This window comes from Phyllostomus hastatus, unplaced genomic scaffold (genome assembly GCF_019186645.2).
Source record: "Phyllostomus hastatus isolate PE091 unplaced genomic scaffold, TTU_PhHast_1.1 phas_contig_38, whole genome shotgun sequence".
Classification (NCBI taxonomy): Eukaryota; Metazoa; Chordata; class Mammalia; order Chiroptera; family Phyllostomidae; genus Phyllostomus; species Phyllostomus hastatus.
Window position 1 is genome coordinate 6,522,825 of NW_025333869.1, and position 19,091 is coordinate 6,541,915.

Consider the following 19,091-nt stretch of genomic DNA (forward strand, 5'->3'; position numbering starts at 1 on the left):
CAGAAGCAGCTCAACTAGTTCAGGCATTACCTGAGGATCGGGAACTGGCCCAACTGCCTGGGGTCCATATATCTGTACTCAGGTAGGGCACGCCTGAGGTTTTAAAACTAGACGCGTAAGATTGAAAAAAGTGAAGCAAAAAAGCAGCAGGGGGGTGGTGCAGGGGGACACGTGTTAGAGTCCTGGAGTAGGAAGTGACCTTTTACAGATTTTCAGGAAATTCTTAAACTTGGGCACAAAAAACAAATTACTGCTGGCAGCCAAAGAAGTCAGAAGCCCTTGAGTTGCACTGTAACTTCTTGGGGAATAAAGGTAAGGTCAGAGAGGGCTGGCTGGTGACACCCCTATGGGCTACTGCCATCTCTCCATTACCTGGCCCACAAGTACCAGCCCTACTGGCCCTGACACCTGAAGGCTCATCCCACATTTCCACATGGTTCAGTCAAATGCCATCGTCCCACCAGAGCGAGGTGCAGAATGAAAGGAATCTGGGGATTAACCCCCAAAAGCATTTAGAGGGCAAATGACAGACTCAAGGGAATACCAGGCAGATCCCCTGCCCCCACTAGATGGCAGCACAGCACAATCTTGCAAATGCTTCATGCCTCACTGTCAGTTCCGGGGGGGTGGAATATTAGACCTGGGACTAAGAATGGGGTCAAAGGTGCTCAACTAGAATCTGCCAAGGAAAGAGAAAGGCAAGGGAGCATCTGTGTGTCTTTCCAGGAAAGAAAAGAAGGACCTGGGCCAGACCTCCACAGGCAGAGAAGTTTTTGGAACTTGGTAGGAGGTGGTGAGATGGAGAGAGGGCTTCATAAAAATCTGGTTGGGCTTGGGAGCAACACAACATGGGTACAAAAGCACTTTTGCCATAGGGGACACCAGCTGTAAAGGGTGGGCTGCCCAGGGGCTAGTTCTACAAAAGCACACTTACCTCTCCATGGGAAGTCTCAGTACTTTTCAAACTCAGCACAAGGGATTCTATCAGGGTAAAGGAAAAGATTCCTGCTTAAAAATCTACCTGTCTTCACATGACTCATCACTTGCCGTTAAAAAGTGGCAGACGCAGGACCTTCCTTAGGCCATTTTGAAGGGGCAGAATCAGAGATGAGCAGGATCCAGCAACCCTGAGTAAGCAGTCTGCCTGGTGTCTCCAAGCCGAGAAGGGAGGTGGGTAATTGCACTTTGAGGCACAGTGAACACACAGGCATGGGCTGGATGTGGCTGGGGGACAGCAAGAAGGTAAACTGATCAATTTTCAGGGGCTGGTGTGATGCCCAGCCAGAGAAGGATGATGGCAGTGCAGCTCTCTAGATCAGAGTCCATAATCCTGAAGAGTCAGATGCTGGATGGGAAGAGGTGGCAGAGCACAGTCAGCTACCACATACACTCCCCGAGAGCTCAGGCACCCTTTAGCTTCCTTCTGGTTTCTAAAAGAAGCCACAGGGCTTCCCCTTGGGAAAGCAAAGGACTCATCTTGTGTTTGCTTCATCCTCTAAACACAACAGATGAGGCATCTAAGGCTCAGAGGACTAAAGGCAGGACTCCCAGGCACATGCATAGACACCTGGAAAGCCAGCACCTGGGATATCCGTGTTACATGGCAGATCCTCCTGACCTAGTTTCCTGGAGTTCACTCATTTCCCTGGAGCAATGAAACTAGTTTTTAAAAACAGAATTTTAAGTAGACTTTTTGGTAGTGATTTTGGTTTTGTTTGTTTTATGAAAAATGGTATGGGAGATAATCCCTGATGACAGAATAGACTGATCGCAAGGCCAGGGGCTCCTAAAAGATCACCTCTGTTCAGTCCAATTAAGGCGACAAATGGTTGGGAGTGTGGCTAAGGGCAGTAACATAGTTGACCCTGGCTCATTCTTGGCCTTTGTTCCAGAGCCAGCCTGCCTGCCTCTCTCGGGTGTCTGTCTGTCTTCTCGGGTACAGAAGCTAGCTAAGATGGCAGGAGCCAAGGAGCACCTACAGTGGACACACCCTAGACTGGGTTGGTGCATGCTTACTCTTTTAGTGTGAGGCCAGTACAGACTAGAGAGGTTCGTCTATAAGGGAATGATTTCTAAATACTCAGTTTTGTTTTAATTACTCACTTCTTTTCCTTTCATTTAGAGCTCATACACTCTTCCTTTTCAGTGTTGACCAAAAAAATATTTTCAAATGTTTGGGGCAGGCTCTTTTATAGACTTGTCATAAAACAAGCTTGAAACCATAGGAATGAGGCTCAAATTGCCATTTAGAATCCATTAATTCCCACGAGATGTTATAAGAAAGTGTCCGACCTGTTTGTGTGGCATTATAGTCACAAGTCTTTAATGGACACAAGACTAGATGTCACACTTCTCAAAAGACAAAAGGCAACAGGGTTTTAGATCTTTTATAACATAAAAGAGATAATCAGGGTCATGAAGAGAAGGTCTCTATCTATATGAGACACTCTTTTAAGTTTCAATCTTACTGGATACACACAATATAGATTCTTTTCTTGTAAAGTGCTGTTTGCTTAGTGAAATCACTTGCCACCATGCACAGAGCACCATGGTCCACCTGCTGAGAACTGACAGTGGCAGCAATGGAAGAGGGAGCTTGCCTCCCTGGGCTCTCCTTAGTGAGGAGGGAAATCCTTGCACCATGACTAGACTTTCCCAAACACTTTGCTCCAGGGTGGGGTCTGCTGACAATTGAAAGAGTTGTACATCAGGGCCTGAGTGCCACCCTGCTCCTGTTCTTCCCTCAGGTGTGACATTTTATCCCTCCTTATGCTCGAGACATCATGTGCCAGCTCCCTGTCATGATGTCATGAGTCTTCCACATTCCCTTCCCATAGATGTGCAGGTAGAAGTGGAACCTAGACATGTCCAGCCGATGTAAGAGCTTTCCAAGATATTCCATGAAGAGGGTTTAGAAAAAGAGAAATCATTAAATAGTCACCTGTCCAATCTGTGCTATTAAAGCATGTAAGAAAAGGTATACAATTGGCAGTAAACAATTTCTGTGAACTGTTCATGGATGTCCAGGAAAACTATACCCTCCACACAATCAGATGTGAACGATTTCTGGTCCACTGCCTTCAGGTTCTGTGCAACAAGAAGAGTTTGTGTCGGAATGACAGATTCCACGTTCATCTTTATTTTCAAAGTTGGGCTCTGTGAGTGTAGTTTTTTCAAAAATATTCTTTTTGCTTGTTTCTGGACAGTTTTGAACATAGATGACTCTGTTATAAGCCTTGAGTTTCTTCCACAATTGCACATACACTTTGCACTGAACGTACATAAAAAGAAGTCCGCCAGTAAAGCCAATGGCCACCACCACCAATTTAGTCCAAAAGGGCCACTCTAAGATTCCTGGAAGGAAAACACCTGGTTAGCCTAACAGATGACCTTATTTAAGATCTTAAGTAAATAAAACACAACTCATGAACTTCCCATAACCCATGGATTCTTAACTCATCAAAGCCTATCTCATTGAAGGAGGGGTGGGAGAGGGTGTTCACTCCCTTATATCCTGCTCTTCCAGGAAGCAGTTCATGGAGATTCTCTCTCTCTCCATGATTTGATCTCTTCTGACTGGGTTTTCAAAACTACTCACAACAAAAGAAACATCCAAGTAGGATGGCTGGTTGCCTCACAGTTGGTAGCCCCTTCCAGAAACCCAGACATTTGAGGTCTGACTTGAAAATCAATAGAGAGTAACACTCCAATCCTGAGACCCCAGTGTGTCACTCAGGACCTCTGTGCTGAGCTCCCCTTTAGTTCTGAGCACATACCTGTTGCCTGTCCCTGCTTGATTTCCTCAGCAGTGCGGTCAATGAGCACATACAAGGACCAGACCACACAGGTGATGGCGATGACATGGAATGTCACTGAGCACATGATCTTCCTGCGCTCGCTGGCTGTCATCTGCAACTTCTCCCACTGCAACGACAGCATGCAGGGCATGAAGCTCAGGCTCACAGAGTAAAGGTTACAGTGGGGGTGGGAGCATTGTACAAGGGTAAAATTGGCCTTCCTCCACTCTCCCCTTTCCCAAACTAAATGAATTTCCCCAAATACCCAAAGTTGTTTTCTTTAAACCACTTGGCTTCAACCAGGTTCCAGGTACTGGTATTCTGTCCACAGCCAACTTCCTGTGCAATGAAAAGCAGCTCGGATCTAGGTGAGCTATGAACCACGACCAGCAACTCCCTGCCTGCTTATTCTGACAAGCAGACATCAAATGGCTCAATAAAAAATTCTGTGGTTTCAGTTCTGATGAAAACTGCACATTTTGAGTGTCCCTGGCTTGCTGACTAGCATGGGTGAGGGGAAGACGAGGGTGATGATGCCACAACACACTAGCAGGTGGGTCACACTCCATTGTGAAAGTGATGGTGCAAGGTGTTTACCCTTTGCTCCTCTGCTACTTTGGCAGCAACAGCTTGAAACTGATGCTAAGAGTTCCTGGTACAAGCAGTCTCTGCCAGTCCCATTTCCTCTAGGAACTCATGAATTTACTCCAAATAGCCGTATTTTCTTTTTCACTTGTCAGTTTCCAAATAAGAAGAAAATATATAAAGGCATAGAAAAAGGATAAAGTGTAAATACTGTATATCCTCTGCCAGCCCTAGTCACAGCCTCTTTCCAGATGGTTCTACAGGGGAGAAGCTGAAAGCAAAGCCTCATGGATTACCTAGGTTGGCCATAAGACTCACTTGAGAGACCAGCACAGAGAAGGTGCCCAGTAAATCAGAAGTGCCATAAAGACTCCACTTTTTAAGTAGTTTATGCTTGACTTCTCTGAAGTCCACAATGCTTTCTGCTATGGTTTGGTCCATACTCACTTGGCTTCTTTCCTAAAATACTCTCTTGATCCCTGATTTCCTATTATTTCCTAAGACACACTCAGTTCAAACCTCTCATACTCCCCTGAAATGCTCACCCTCACCTTTTTGTTGTATGCTTTTCTCCACAGACAAGTTGACCTCTGTAATCTCCTTTTACTTCACCTCCAAATCCTACGGATCCTTCAAGAACTGCTTCAACACCGGAACACTCTATGATGCTACCAACACTCTACTTTCCAGAACTCTAGCTCACAATGAGTCCTTCCTTTTCTAATGTCTGGTATGTTCTATTGCCATGTAAGTTAGCATTTAATTGGCATTGTCATGTGCTGTTATCTGATGATGTGATTGATTCCCTTTTCAATCTACATATTAAAATTTTGTAAGAACAAGTCTTATATTATTCCAGACAAAACCTTATGTTCTGGATATAGACAGACACATTGAACAAACAATGTTTGCAAGGATGTGAGTGCTGGGACAAGGCTCCTCTCAGAGGAACAGAGACAAGGGCCTGATGAGGGCTACACTGCCTGTAATGCCTTTGATTCCTTTCTTTTCCCACCCATGCCACCCTCCCATCTAAATATTTGTCAGGGAATAGACAGTAAATGTAGTATGTTATGCTTTGCTTTGTGCTGGGGAGAGATACTAATCTCTAATATACAGTTCTAATTACAGACAAGGCATGAAGAGTTAGTACATATAAAGTTAAATGCTGGCTAAAATGTCACAAAACAGGTCAAGGACCAAATGACTGATGCAGACAAGCAAGCAGTTTTACTTTGAAGGAAAAAAGAAAACATTATGGCTAATGGTAACAAAGAGCTTCTTCCTCAGAGGAGGGACTTGTAAATCAGTATCAGAAACAATGATCTCTACCACATGATGTACGCACCATTCCCCACTCTTCAAAGAGGCAAACACAAGCAAGCTAAGGCTTCATCCAGACCCAGGTGCTCACTCTTCAGGGACACACATTTCAGTGAGGTTTAAGCACTGCCCAGGGTAAGTACCCTCACACATACTTTTCTCAAAGGCTTCAGCTTGGTCTCCATAATGAACTCGTACTTGCAGAGCTCGCAGCAGCGTGTGTCAGAGCTCTTGATCCACTGCTGCAGGCAGGTCTGGTGCACAAAGTGCAGGCTCCCTGTGCAGTGGCAGGGGGTGATCAGAGGGCTCACATCATCCCCTTCACAGTGACATATCCTAGGGCAGCACAAAAGCCAATCATTACAAAGAGGGCTACACAACAGAGAAGGTAACACTTCAGTGGAAGGTCAATACCCCCAAAGAAAACATTCAGAAACAAATACCACAAAATTGACTGTAAGTACAAAAACAAACAAACATAAATGAGGACAATTACTACAAATTAAAAATTTCTAGCTTACCACACCAACATGTCAAGTTTGGATGGCATTTGGCATCAGAGAGGAAAAAATAATGTAAGTAATGACAAAACAGTCACTTTTGGTAAGACAAGAATTTCACTGAAAGACAAATTTAAGGCAACATGGAAGTGTCTTCCAGAACTTAGGATGCTAAAATAATTTGAAAGAAAAAACAAAACGTTCTGTGTAAAACAGAATGAGAACTATACCTTCCAAATATACCAGTGATTTTAAAAGATGGTGGAATTTTTTTTTTTAGCACAATCACTGACCTCAGCTCCATAGACCACAACTACACATTCCTGTCAGAGAGAAAACAGAGAAATCACAGTACCTCTTCTGGATCTAAAAAACATTATGAGGTACTGCAATTTCATTTCTTTTTGCAGGACTACTTACAGGAATAAGGGAGAATTTTAAATCATTCATTATATCAAAAGATTCAGGGTACATGCAACAAGATATAGCTACCTAATTTCAAGAAACTAAACAGACTTTTGAAAAACAGAATAGTCTTTCCCAGCAGCAACAGGGCAGCACAGATATCTGGCCTGAAAGAGCTGGGCTCTGGCCCTGGGCAGGATCTCCACTGTTTGTTTCTAATCCAATGGTTAGACATAATAGCTGGCCCTAAGGAGGGGTGACTGGGGAAAGGCTGCAATGGGGAAGGTATAAGAGTGGTGACAAAAAGTGAATTATGAAAGATTTGGAGGCCAGACAAGGATGCTGCACAGGGGGGCAGATAAAGGTAGAAAGTGGAATTAGGATTTGGATAGAGATGGCTACATCCAAGTTAAAAAGAGGGAAGGAAGGACAACCTCTCCCCACACACATCATGTTGTAGGCGGAGCAAGGGGTAAAACTGAGGATGTGAGGGGCAGGCAATCCTTAAGATCTAGACCATCAAACCAAAAATCTTTCTTCCAATTTCTTTATGCAAAGTGTACTTATTTTTAGTTGAGAAGAATCAGATTGACCTTTAATATGTATAGCTTCTTCCTCTTTTATCATCTGTGAAATTGCCTTGGGACCCATGTCATAGAAATTGATTTTTCAAATGATTATCAATACTCTATTCTTCTAGAGAAAACTATTAACCCACAATTGTCTAAGCTGCCTACTGGTTCATTTTCCTGAAACTTCACATATTAAAGCAAGATGAGGTTACACAGGTGTGGGGAGCAGAGATGGACAGAATGGTGGTTCCTGACAAACCAACCTGCAGGCATCCCCTGACGTGGACACAGGAGAGATGGGGGGACATTGTTCAGAGAGGGGAGAACAATAATCCAGGTCACTGTCCTTCTCCACTTAGCAGAGGGGTGCCCACAGGACCTTATGCTTCAATTTTGTGGATGTGTTGTCTTCAAAGACGTCATCATCTCCCATTTCATCAGAGCAGAAGCCTGTGCTCCCTGCCAGCCTGCTGGAGGACTTGGCAGAGTGCAGGTGAGCTGCATGGCTCTCCAGCTCATGGAACCTGTGCAGGCTGTTGACACTCAAGCCATGCAAGAGGGAGAACAGGTTCCTAAACAGTCTCTGGCTTCTGGAAACAGCCTCACCATCAGCTTTCTCTTCCAAAAGAGGGACCTGCATGCCCTCCTTGCCACCTCCCACCTCTGAGGCAGTTGAATTATTGGCAAATAGGGATGAAACACAAAATTGTTTGGAATGGCCAAGAGGTTTGCAATTCAGAGTTCTTTTTTCTTTATGATGGAACCTGTCAATTCTGAGATATGGATCTTGAGAGAGTATCAGTTTCCCTTCAGAGCAAGTTCTTTCCGCATAGTCAAAATTTTCCAGAGGGTCCTGGGCCTTCTCCCCCACATCACTTAAGGATTTTGAGAACTTGAGTGTTCTTCTGGCTTTGGTATTCTGATCAGGCTTCCAGGCCTGGGTCCATTCTGAACCACCGGAATTTCTCTTTGATGCCTGTAATGTGTCTTTACAGATAACTGTCACAGTGAGCCCTTGTGTCAGAGAACTCTGGCACTGAGGAGCTTTCAAGACAACAGCAGACTGCATGGGACTGTGGTGACAACACTCAGAAAACACTGCACTGGAACTGCATGCAGAGAACAGTGGAATAAAAACACAGAAAGTGAAAACAATTTTTAAAGAGAACAGACATAAACGTGAAGAAATGAGAGTCATCTGGTAACTTGGTGAGCAAACAGCACATAAATCTGGGTCTACTGTTCAGAGCAAAAACATATTGACCACACAAATGAAAAATCAGTAACCTAAGATACTAATGCTTACTTCTGGGATGAAATGAACAAGTGTAGCATCTGAAGCAAGTGTTACCTGCAGATATCCTGATTGGAAGGTGTGACAGAAGTGCGAGAGAAGGCAGACACTGGAGCCGACACCAACGGAGGACTCCCAGCCTGTAACAACACACCACCTGTCAGTTTTCAGGAAAGAATCAAGTGTACTGTGAATACCATCTCCTTCTGAAGGGGAACAGAGAGAGAATCTAAGGATGTCTACTATTTCCACTGCTCAATGAGTAACATGTACTAAGTCCCTACAAGCTGAGACAAAACAAATCAAATGGCACCCTTCTTTTTATATGTGGGTGAAAGTGAGGCGAAGAAATATTTGAGACTCTAAAACAGCACCATTCATTTGCAGATTCAGTGGTCATTTATTTCCTAGGCATTGAATTTAATTAGTTTGTACATAGGTCATAAAACGAAGTACTACAAGGTATATGGAAAAAGCAAAAAACTGCATGGTACATCACTGCTGGCACTTGCTTCCCTGCTAGCAAGTTTCTGGGATAATCCTAATAAAAGGTGGCAGTATGTGAGCACTCTCTCCTACTTATAACGTCATGGTTGGGCTACAAAACCTGCTACTCTGCCAGAGCTCTTTACACAAAAGGGAGACTACAGGGCCACCAATCCATAGCTCAATCTGTGGCCCAAGAGTGGGGTGAGCATAGGATGCTCCCAAGAGTTCTAATGAAAATTTAAATTTGAAAGAATGTATAACAAGAAGTCATGAGATTGAGCAGGGGCTCTGAAAGGCCATGAATAAGCCCAAATTAGAGAAAAGACCTAGGAGAGTGAGGAAACACCACAGCTAAGCTAAGAGAAGTAGAAGGAGAGAAACAGCAACAGGGAGTGTTGCTGAGCTGAGGATACAAAACCACCACTAGAGGGTCCTGCAGCCTCCCACCCCAGACTTGATGAGGCCCTTGTTATGCCTTATCAAGATGCAGATTCCTAAGCTTCCAAGACCCTCCCAGTACCATGTATCTTCATGTAAGTGCATTCTTCTCTCCTAGAACAGCTAGCCTCAGTGAGTATATGCTCCACACAATCTAAATAGCCACATGAATATAGTATACCTGTTCCTTGTATCTGGGGAGATTAATTCTAGGACTCCTCATGGATACCAAAATCCACAGATGCTCAAGTCCCTTATTTTAATAACATGGTATAGTATTTGCATATAACCTATATTTACATATAGGCTACAGCAGGGTGTACCCACACATCACTTCATTTGTAAGGAATCAGGCAGTGCTCACATGTGGCAAATTCAAGTTTTGCTTTTCAGAACTTTCTGGAATTTTTCTCCCCCTGAATACTTTCAACCCACAGTTGATTAAACCCACAGGTGTGAAAGCCACAGATGCAAAACCCATGAATATGGAGGGCCAACTGTACCATGAGTCTATTATGAAGAGTAAGCCACATCACTTTTCCACCTTCTCAAGGATAACTCAGGTGGCCTTCAGCCCTGCTCCTTGGTCCACAATTCCCCAGCTGGGGCCTGTGCCCACCCTTTCGCTAAGCACTACCCCCAGGGGTACACTTCCACCCTGGCACTCCAGCTACAGGGTCCCTGATGAGAGTGAGCCACCAAGATAGGCAGCACCATTATCCAGAAGCTCTCCCCTCCTTCCCTCTACTGAAAATGCACCGGCTTGGAGAGAACTAGGGCTGGAACCTGAGGTGTTCAATGGATCACCCTTCAGCATGGAGAATAAACATCATTTTAAATCCAACTCAAAGTAAAGAAACTCATCCCAGAAGTTACATGTTATCATGCTGCATGTGTATGCTAAAATCATGTAGCATTCCTCAATTTGCACATCTTCCGAGTCACCAAAGAATCTACACTTACTTTATAACAATATACATATATGAACATTGGGTATATTTGCTTTGCAAAGTTCCTAAGATTCTAATGTTTAATTTATTTGGAGATATGAAAATGACACCCCCAAATAACCTGTCACGACCTTGTCACAACTCTTCCTAAACCAAATTGAAGCTACAGGGATTTCAGGACCTATCAGACATTATGCTGTTACATTCCCACTGCAGAAACCACCCTCCTGTGTTTTCTCCTGAACCCTCCTCTCATAGAGCCATCCCAGGCTCCACTCTTGGGGGCTCCTCTGGCAGACCCCAGCCCAGCCAGAGAACAGGCACAGGCTCTGCTATCTAGACTCTGAAGATGAACATAGGGCTTTTACTGTCACTCACTACAGGGAAGTGGGCTGAGGGTAGCTATACCAAGGTCCCAAACTCCTAAGCTGCCTGTCTCAGATACTCAGTCCTACCCTTATCCTGAGACACAAAGCCTGCTTGAACTTCCTGTTCCCATCTTTTATTGTTTTACTTCTAAGGGTGACCAGTTCTGTTCAGCATCTATAAACAAGGCCAGAAATGTATCATGAAGGCCACAAGCTGGTCATGCTGTATTGTAGGGAAGTGAGACCTTGGACAAAGGGAAGACAGGAATGTCCAGCTATATTCACATCCTGTTCCCTCACTACTATGAGGTCAGCTCTCCTTCCTCTATGTTGCTGAGTCAAGTTTAGTAGCTCAGACTAAGGTACAGATGGGTGTCCCCTTTCCACACAATGGATGGAAAAGTGCACTGCTCCCTCAAAAGGTAGAGGGAATTTCCTAGTTATCTCATTCTCTGTTAGATAAGGACATTATCTCTTGAAAGCAGGTAAACTTTCCTGTATTCTGAAGGGAAGGCAAACCATGTAGGAGGAAAGTAGGATCTTATACGGACAGTGAGGCCCTTCCAGGGTCAGTGTACTGGGAGGAGGATGGTCTCAGAAGGGAAACTGAAATCAGGAGAAAATGGTCTCTCACTCCAGTCCTGATATTCAAGTAATCATGTCAAAATGGGAAGTCTGGGGTAATAATCACATGCCCATGAGAGGGGACTGATCTGAGATGGGAGAGAAGAGTCTCAGAGCAGAACAAAGTCTACCTTCAGAAAAAGCAGACTGTCTACACCTGTCACAGGACTTGTGATCACTTCTCTGCAAAGTTCCCATCAGGTGTATAATGGTAAACTCATGCACAGTTGGGTCTGTACTTATAGCAGAAGATTGTGCCTGTGAGACTCTGGCTGCAGTCCCAACCACTGCTCTCTGTTTATTTGGAAACTGGAAGAGTATGAGCATCCTCTCTCCATGTTCCTGCCCTGACATCTCATCCTCCTCAATCCCACAAAAAATATCACAAGGCACTCACAGCTTTGGGAGGCACTCCAAGCCTCCCAATGAGAAAAATAAGTCTCTCCTCATATTAGATCATAAGGTTTCAAGGAAATTTTAAAAATATACTTACTGTAGTTTTACATAAGTATAAACCAGCAAATGCTTTATCCTGGCTGACTCCAGAGTGAGAAAACAAGCATGATTTGTGCGGTCATTACAGCTGTCATAAGAGCCCTTTCTGTCACCAGCTCAAGAGGAGCCCAAGCAGGATTCAGGACCAAGTCCACAAGCAGATGCTCACAAAAGCAGAGCTGAGCAACTTTACAGAACTTAACTGGTATTATGCTGAGTAAAATGTATCAACCTTCCTACGAGGATTTAAAACACTGACCTGATCAACAACAGCAAAAAAACTGAAGCTTTAAGCTTCAAATATGGTTACAGGGTTACTGTCAAGGTCAAGGCAAGGCAAGGCAAGGGCCAGCATTGTCTGCTCAGAACACTGACAGCTCTCTGAGGAGCAGCAGGCAGGGTGGCTTGGGGTGGCCTCAAGGAAAAAGGAGACTGTGCCACACCTCCCTCAGGAGAGCAGCCCCTCCCTTCCATAAGGATCAATGACAGGACTGTTATAATAAAGGTATAAATGTCTAATATAAGAAAATTCAAATGTTTGAAGAAAACAGGCTCTCTCTGTTCCTGAAGTTCTTGGTTCTCAAACAAGAGACTTTCTGTCATGACAAAGAATGTAGCAAGCTCAGTACAAAAAAATTTCACAAAAACTTCCTCTTTGTAAAATGTTGTAATCAATTATATCAAACCTCTGGATTCTATCTAGGCCTAAATCTCAGCAGATATAACTTCTTAAGAATGACAACTACTTTCATACATTCTGTTTTGCTATAGTCAAGCCACTCAGCAGTTGCCTTCCCTATCAGACTCACTGCTTTGAATGATTTTTTTAAAGATTTTATTTATTTATTTTTAGAGAGGGAAGGGAGGGAGAGAGAGAGAAACATCAATGTGCGGTTGCTGGGGGTCATGGCCTGCAACCCAGGCAAGTACCGTGACTGGGAATCGAACTTTGGTTCGATACTTTGGTTCGCAACCCACACTCAATCCACTGAGCTACGCCAGCCAGGGGTTTTGTATGATTTTAATCAAGGCTGCCAAACATGTATAAAGAAAAGAAAACACTCCACATATCCTTGGTAGAAGTTAGCATTCCCCCTTTCTCTGTTTCTTTTTTAGAGAATTTACTGCAATTGGAAGGACTATCTTAACAGACTATCAAGTAGACTTCTCAATTTGAGCAGGATGCCACCCTTACCTTTCAGGCTTTTGCTTCAACTTCCTTCCCTTGTTCCATCCACCTGGGTTACTTCACAACCTCCCTATCTACCACCTCCTCCTCCTTATTCTCTGTTGCAAACTACCACTAGGCTTTCTTTTCTTTTACCAGCAAAGCTACTTGTAAACACTTGAAGTCGGAGGTCCCTAACAAAAGTTTACATCAACTAGGTTTTGGTCCACAAAAAATGGCCTGGTTGGTTTGCTTGCTTTTAAGCCAGAAGGAATTTGAAGAAGGAATGGATAAGGGGGGTTAAGAGGCAAATAGGGCTCATTTTTACAACTGGCCTCAAATTATAGTCTATCAAATCAATTACTTAATAGAAAAAATGGAAAAGGAAATACAGGTGGCTCTTCAAACATGAAAAGATGCTTAATCTCTGTCACAATGAGAAATACAAATTAGGTAGTCAGTGCCGGACCTGGGAGCCCACAGCCACTGCCATGTCCCACCAGAGGAGCATCCAAGCAAGTAAAGATGTTAAAAATGTCTTTGCCAGAACAAGAAATGGAAAATGCAGACTTCTGAAAATATCTATTGAAAATGAGAAACTTGTGACTGGATCATCCAGTCAACCTTCAGATTCCTGGAATAAGGATTATGATTCCTTTGTTTTACCCCTGTTGGAGGAAAAACAGCCATGCTATATATTATTCAGGTTGAATTCTCAGAATGCCCAGAGATATGAATGAATATTCACTGCCTGGTCTCCAGATCATTCTCATATTCGTCAAAAAATGTTGTATGTAGCAACAAGAGCAACTCGGAAAAAGGAGTTTGGAGGTGGCCGCATTAAAGATGAAGTATTTGGAACAGTAAAGGAAAATGTGTCATTACATGGATATAAAAAGTATTTGCTGTCACAGTCTTCTCCTGCCCCATTGACTGCAGCTGAGGAAGAATTATGACAGATTAAAATAAATGAGGTATAAACTGACGTGGGTGTGGACACTAGCATTAAACACTGCAAGGAGTAGCCTTTCCTATTTCTCAAGAAGCTTTTCAGGCTTTGGAAAAATTGAACAACAGACAGCTCAACTACGAGCAATTGGAAATAGATATAAAAAATTAAATTATTATTTTGGCCAAGACAACAAATACTTCAGAACTAAAAGATTTGCCAAAGAGGATTCCCAAGGATTCAGCACATTACCATTTCTTTCTATATAAACATTTCCATGAAGGAGATTATTTGGAGTCCCTAGTTTTTATTTATCCAATGCCTGGGTACACATGCAGTATAAGAGAACAGATGCTGTATTCTAGCTGCAAGAGCCCTCTGCTAGATATCATAGAAAGACAACTACAAATGGATGTCATTAGAAAGAGAGAGACAGGCAATGGGGATGAGTTGACTACAGACTTCCTATATGAAGAAGTACACCCCAAGCACCATGCACATAAGCAAAGTTTTGCAAAACCAAAAGGTCCTGCAGGAAAAAGGGGAATCTGAAGACTAGTAAGTGGTCCAGCTGAAACTGAAGCCACTACTGATTAATCATTATATTAAGTACTACAATACTAGTTTTTTAAAAGTCCAGCTTTTAATACAGGAGAACTGAAATCATTCCATGTTGATAAGTAGGAAAAAATTGTACTTTTTGAAAAATAGCACTTTTTCACTTCTGTGTGTTTTTAAAATTAATGTTCTAGAAGTCTCATGATTTCTACTTTTGAGTTAAAGCTAGAAAAGGTTTCAACACAGTGATGTTTCATTTTCTCACACTGTTTTCACAGAGTGATGATTCCACACTTTCACATAATTCTTAAAGTTTTTTACAGATGGGCCAATTCCAGAAAGTCTAATATCTAAAAGTAAGATATATTTCTTATTACTCTTTAGTGAGACATCAAAATTTTTTTTAACGGAGAAAGACCTTAAACTATTCATACCACTTAGGAAATATGTTAAGAACCAGCTTAGACTTTCTAAGCTGAAAATCAGTGTGCCTAAGCGGAAAGACTTAAAGGAGCACTGCTCTCAAAATGGGATCATACCTGCAACTTTTAGAAACAGTCTTCACTGCAGCAGTGTTCTTTTTAACTTTTTGATTTTTTAAATGGCATTAAAATTTAAGAAGATCAGCTCACTATGAAACCTTAAGGGTACAAGATACTTTCTATATTGCATGATTTCTCATGTCATTGAGAGACATACTTATACAGCTTTAGTGATTTCTCTTTCTAGTACTTTAAACATTTTTATTTCTAAAGTAAGTCCTTTTATTGTAAGTAATGTGAGGTGAAGTATTTATGCTCAGTTGGATATTAAATTAATGTAATTCAAAAGCAATAATACTTAAATCACAAATACTGAAAAAGTTTTAAACATCAAGATCGATATCTCTCCAAAATATATTTATAGGCAAATGTGCTATATCACTTTTGAGCAAATATTCAGGTTTAATCAAATTGTTTTAAAGTCCCAGTACTTATCAGTCCAAGACAGATGAAATACTTAAGACTCTTGTTTCAACAAGGATGCCCGCTTTCACCACTCCTATTCAACATAGTACTGGATGTCCTAGCCACAGCAATCAGACAAGAAAAAGAAATAAAAGGCATCCAAATTGGAAAGGAGGGAGTTAAACTGTCATTGTTTGCAGATGACATGATAGTGTACATAGAAAATCCTATAGACTCCACCAAAAAACTACTTGACCTAATAAATGAATTTGACGAAACAGCAGGATACAAAGTTAATACTCAGAAATCAAAAGCATTTTTGTACACCAACAATGAAATATGAGAAACAGAAATCAGGAAAAAAATCCCATTTGATATAGCAACAAGAAAAATAAAGTACCTAGGAATAAACCTGACCAAGAAGGTCAAAACCTGTACTCAGAAAACTATACAACACTGAAGAAAGAATTTAAGGAAGATACAAACAAATGGAAGTATGTTCCATGCTCATGGATTGGATGAATTAATATCATCAAAATGTCCATATTACCCGAAGCAATTTATAGATTCAATGGAATCCCTATTAAAGTACCAATGACATATTTCACAGATGTAGAACAAACATTCCAAAAAATTATCTGGAACCATAAATGACCCTGAATAGCTACAGCAATTTGAGAAAGAACTAGAAAACAGAAGGATCACAATACCTGATATCAAACTGTATTAGAAAGCCACTGTAATCATAACAGCCTGGTAGTGGCATAAAAACAGACATAGACCAATGGAACAGAATGAGAGCCCAGAAATAAACCCAAGTCTCTACGGTCAATTAATATTTGACAAAGGAGGAAGAAGCATAAAATGGAGTAAAAGCAGCCTCTTCAACAAATGGTGTTGGGAGATCTGGACAGCTACATGCAAAAAAATAAATAAATAAAACTCAATCACCAACTTACACAATACACAAAAATAAGTTAAAGGTGGATAAAAGACTTAAATATAAGTCATGACACCATAAAAGTCCTAGAGGATAACATCAGCAGGAAAATCTCAGACATTCCACACAGCAACATCTTCACTGATATGTCCCCTAAAGCAAGGAACATAAAGGAAAGAATAAACAAACAGGGCCTTGTCAAATTAAAAAGCTTCTGCATGGCTAAAGAAAATAGCATTAAAATGAAAGGAGAACTAACTATATGGGAAAACATATTTGCCAATGATACCTTGGACAAGGGTTTGATCTCCAAAATATATAAATGACTCACATGACTATACTCCAGGAAGACAAACAACCCAATTAAAAAAATGGGCAAAAGAGTTAAACAGACACTTCTCCAAGGAGGACATACAGAGGGCCCAGAGACATGAAAAGATGCTCAACATCATTAGCCATTAGAGAGAAGCAAATTAAAATCACAATGAGACACCACCTCACACCAGTAAGAATGGCTATCATAAACAAATCAACAAACAAGTGTTGGAGAGGATGGGGAGAAAAGGGAACCCTAGTACACTGTTGGTAGGAATGCAGACTGATGCAGCCACTGTGGAAAACAGTATGAAGTTCCTCAGAAAACAAAAATGGAACTGTCTTTTGACCCAGCAATTCCACTGCTGGGATTATACCCTAAGAGCCCTGAAATACCAATTCAAAAGAACCTATGCAATGTTCATAGCAGCACAATTCACAATAGTCAAGAACTGGAAACAATCTAAGTGCCCCTCAGTAAATGAGTGGATCAAAACACTGTGGTACATTTACATAATGGAATTCTACTGAGCAGAGAGAAAGAAGGAGCTCCTACCCTTTGTGACAGCATGGATGGAACTGGAGAGCATTATGCTAAGTTAAATAAGCCAGGCAGTGAGAGACAAATACCATATGATCTCACCTTTAACTGAAACATAATCAACAAAAGAAAAAAACAAACAAAATATAGCCAGAGACACTGAAACTAAGAACAATCTAACAACAGCCAGAGAGGAGAGGGGAGGGAACAATGGGAAGGGATTTCAGGTACTACTATAAAGGACACAGGGACAAAACCAAGGGGGAGGGTGGAAGCAAGGGAGGGAGGTGGCTTTGGCTGGGGTGGGGGGCAGCTGTGGGGAGAAAATGCAGACAACTATAATTGAACAATAAAGTAATTTAAATAAAAAGAATCTTGTTTCAATTTGTTATTTCAAAACACACTTAACAGTTTTCTAAAGCTTTGCATTTTCAGCTACAACCCACAAAGATTTTGAGTCTCCTTTTTCTTTGATACTTGAAATGGAGCTACAACACTTCATCATGTTTAATCTGTTAAACCTGCTGCAAGAGCCATAAATTGGAGGTGTTTTCTAAATGAACTGTGGGGATCCAGGACTTACAATTTTTTTATCTAAACTTAAACTTTATGCTGCATAAAACAACATCAGAAATGCACACTTCATTGTATAAAATATGAAACTCACTTTTACAACCTTCTTATCTAAGGTAATAATATATGCACCTTTTAGAAATTCGATGTGTGTTCAAGCAAAGCATATTATAACTAATTATAGTTTGACAGATTTTTTCTAGAATTAAGAGTATTTGTGTAGGGTTTTGTTGCTTACAAATAATCAGACTATAATGTTTAAACATGCAAAATAATCAGCAGTAATGTTGCACTTGTTTACTAAAGATACACTTTAAGTTGTTCCATGGGTGCACTTGTAGACACAATATACACACAAATTCCTGCATTGAGAATCCTGAAGCTGGTAGTTTTAGTCAAAAAGATTGTTGACCTGTCATGAAGGCATAAAATAATTTAGTAGTGAATGTTCTGTACCATTCATGTGCAATTATACTCTAATTCCACCACACTACATGAAAATAAATGAACATTCTAGAGCACAGATGTCATTATATGGTCTTAAATTAATTATTATTAAACTAATGATTGTTGAGAAAAATACAAATTAAAACTACAATGAAATATACCAACATCAACCAAAAAGTTTTTTTTTAAATAATAATAATAATACCTATGTTGGCAAAACCGTGGACAAGCAGGCATGCTTATACATTGCTGGTGGAAAATCAAACTGGCAAATCACCATAAAATGGCAATTTGGCACTTTCTCTCAGAATTACACATACACATACATACAGCAATTCTTGTTTTAGAAATTCATCCTCACACATATAGTGGCAAAGGGCTGGAGTAACCTCAATGCCCATGAGCTTGGGGACTGAATGAGTCAACACAGGTACTTTGATAGAAAGGAGTGCCAGGCAGTCATCAAAAGAAGGGAAAGCTCCAGTGCCCAGTTCTGGGTGAGTGGAGGGAGAAGGCAGAGGGGACAACCACACTGTGTACACTGGCAATGTGCAGACTATTTATCAAGGGAAGGGTGCACCCTCTTAAGGCTCCTGATAGTGGTTTCCCTGAAGCCTGGAAGGAGAGCAGAGACCCTGGGTAGAAAAGGACAGTGACTTTTCATGGAGACCTTTTCCAACCATTACAACACCACTTTTACTATGAACAGGCAGGTATTTCTTAAATACAAGGCATTTTAAAAATAATAGGCATTTGAAAGTTTAGGAAGTAAAATGAAACCACAAAAACACAACCAACTAACTAATGATTTTC

General features: G+C 41.5%; 1 protein-coding gene and 1 pseudogene across 1 annotated transcript in view; one reads left to right on the top strand and one right to left on the bottom strand.

Annotated features, from left to right (window-relative positions):
- Positions 1 to 625: 625 nt before the first annotated feature.
- The window catches only part of MARCHF8 (membrane associated ring-CH-type finger 8), a 108,690-nt gene continuing 90,224 nt past the window's right edge, over positions 626 to 19,091 (bottom strand). The window contains 5 exon segments of the mRNA XM_045842269.1: positions 626 to 3,354; positions 3,777 to 3,924; positions 5,861 to 6,041; positions 7,446 to 8,291; positions 8,534 to 8,616. Of these exon segments, the coding sequence (XP_045698225.1) occupies positions 3,050 to 3,354; positions 3,777 to 3,924; positions 5,861 to 6,041; positions 7,446 to 8,291; positions 8,534 to 8,616 (1,563 nt within the window). The 3' untranslated portion in view covers positions 626 to 3,049.
- LOC123821022 lies at positions 13,470 to 14,554 on the top strand (annotated as a pseudogene).